The following is a 1,374-nucleotide window of genomic DNA, read 5'->3' as shown; positions in this document are numbered from 1 at the left end:
TAGCGACTGCGGGCCATCCAACGCCGCTTGCGGCTTTAATTTATTCTTTCATTGCTTGAATCATGTGCGTGCATAGTGTCCTAAGGTGCTTTAAATGATATCTTTGCATCTATTTTGAGGTAACAATAGTTATTATTTCGTTTGTTTGAAGGAGAGGCCAATAAAAGATGTCTTTAACAACAGTTTAGATCAAAAGACTTTATTGACAGTGCAATCAGAGACACAGCAGTCACTAGCAACACTGAAGAGCAGTTTACAAAACTTTTGAGGGAGAAAAATTCTAATGAGTAAAGAAAGCAGTTCATAAGTTAAATCCACATGTTCCTTAAAGGAAGCCGTACACTTCACCTTTGCCCTGACGGATGTGCCACGCTCACACGCTGGTTATGAGAACTTTGCTGCCTGGGGAGGCGGTCCCAGGAAGCCCCCGGCCTGTTTGGTAGCAGCTCTGGACGGAGCGAGGCCGAGCATTTTCTGAATGTTCTGCAGAAACAGGAAAAAAAGACTTAATCAGAACTATTGTTTTATGCAAACACCTCATCAAGCCACCAAAACAAACAAAAAAAGAAAAATACAGGGAAGCTAAACTGAAAAAATGATAAATTTATTGAGAATAATAAAGCTGTCTAAACATTTTCTGAAGATAAACTGATGGTTAGAACCACAGATGTCTGGAGGGGTGGAGGGATTTGTGACACGTGTGACTAAAAGGAGGATATTACGTATGAGAACAGAGTAGGACTGGAACAGAAGCTGATATTTTGAGCCTAAATATCTTAATTATACATTATCAACAGATTATCTTCCCACTAAATTGATAATTTTTGGTTCTGTGTCCACAAGTGTCCTCCTAAAAAGATCAGAAACTTTCCAAATTTCTGCTACAAAAAAGTTTTCTGAAAACAGTACAGCTTCTCATCTGTACTGTGATGAAGCTCTGCTTCAGGAACATAACTCCTGCCCCTCAGAGGCTCACAGTCAATCCGCAGTGAATTTGTCTGTGCAGCGCTCTGGTTTACTGAAGGTATGGAGAAGAGTCAGGGCTCACCTGTCTGATGGACATGGTGCAGAGGATGTAGAGGAAGATGAAGGAGCAGTCGGTGTAATCCTCGCCAAGCAGGTTACGGTGCGACAGCCCCTGGATGTAAGACAGCGGCACGAAGGGCAGCTTCGCCACGACCCTGCCATCGAAGCTGAGAACAGACGGACGGCTGTCAGTGGTCTTCACCCCCATTTCTCTACTATTACATATCTGGATCTAATCAGTAGTAAGTTGGGAATAGACAGCTGGTAAACAAGCAGGATTGTACATTTGAGGGACCAGAGTCTTAGTCTAAAACCATCTAGGTTACTTACATGGAGTTGAACATTCCC

At 42.7% G+C, this 1,374-nt stretch overlaps 1 protein-coding gene across 1 annotated transcript; it reads right to left on the bottom strand.

Annotated features, from left to right (window-relative positions):
• Positions 1-183: 183 nt before the first annotated feature.
• On the bottom strand, positions 184-1,370 carry LOC112140718 (calcium load-activated calcium channel-like; the record flags this gene model as incomplete). The annotated part of the gene is made up of 3 exons (XM_024263726.2): positions 184-483; positions 1,049-1,193; positions 1,357-1,370. Coding segments are annotated over 3 exons (258 nt in total), but the record flags the coding sequence as incomplete, so codon positions are not given.
• Between the last annotated feature and the right edge of the window lie 4 nt (positions 1,371-1,374).

The sequence above is a fragment of the Oryzias melastigma genome, unplaced genomic scaffold (genome assembly GCF_002922805.2).
Source record: "Oryzias melastigma strain HK-1 unplaced genomic scaffold, ASM292280v2 sc06129, whole genome shotgun sequence".
NCBI classification, from domain to species: domain Eukaryota; kingdom Metazoa; phylum Chordata; class Actinopteri; order Beloniformes; family Adrianichthyidae; genus Oryzias; species Oryzias melastigma.
This window is presented reverse-complemented; position numbering and strand designations above follow the sequence as displayed.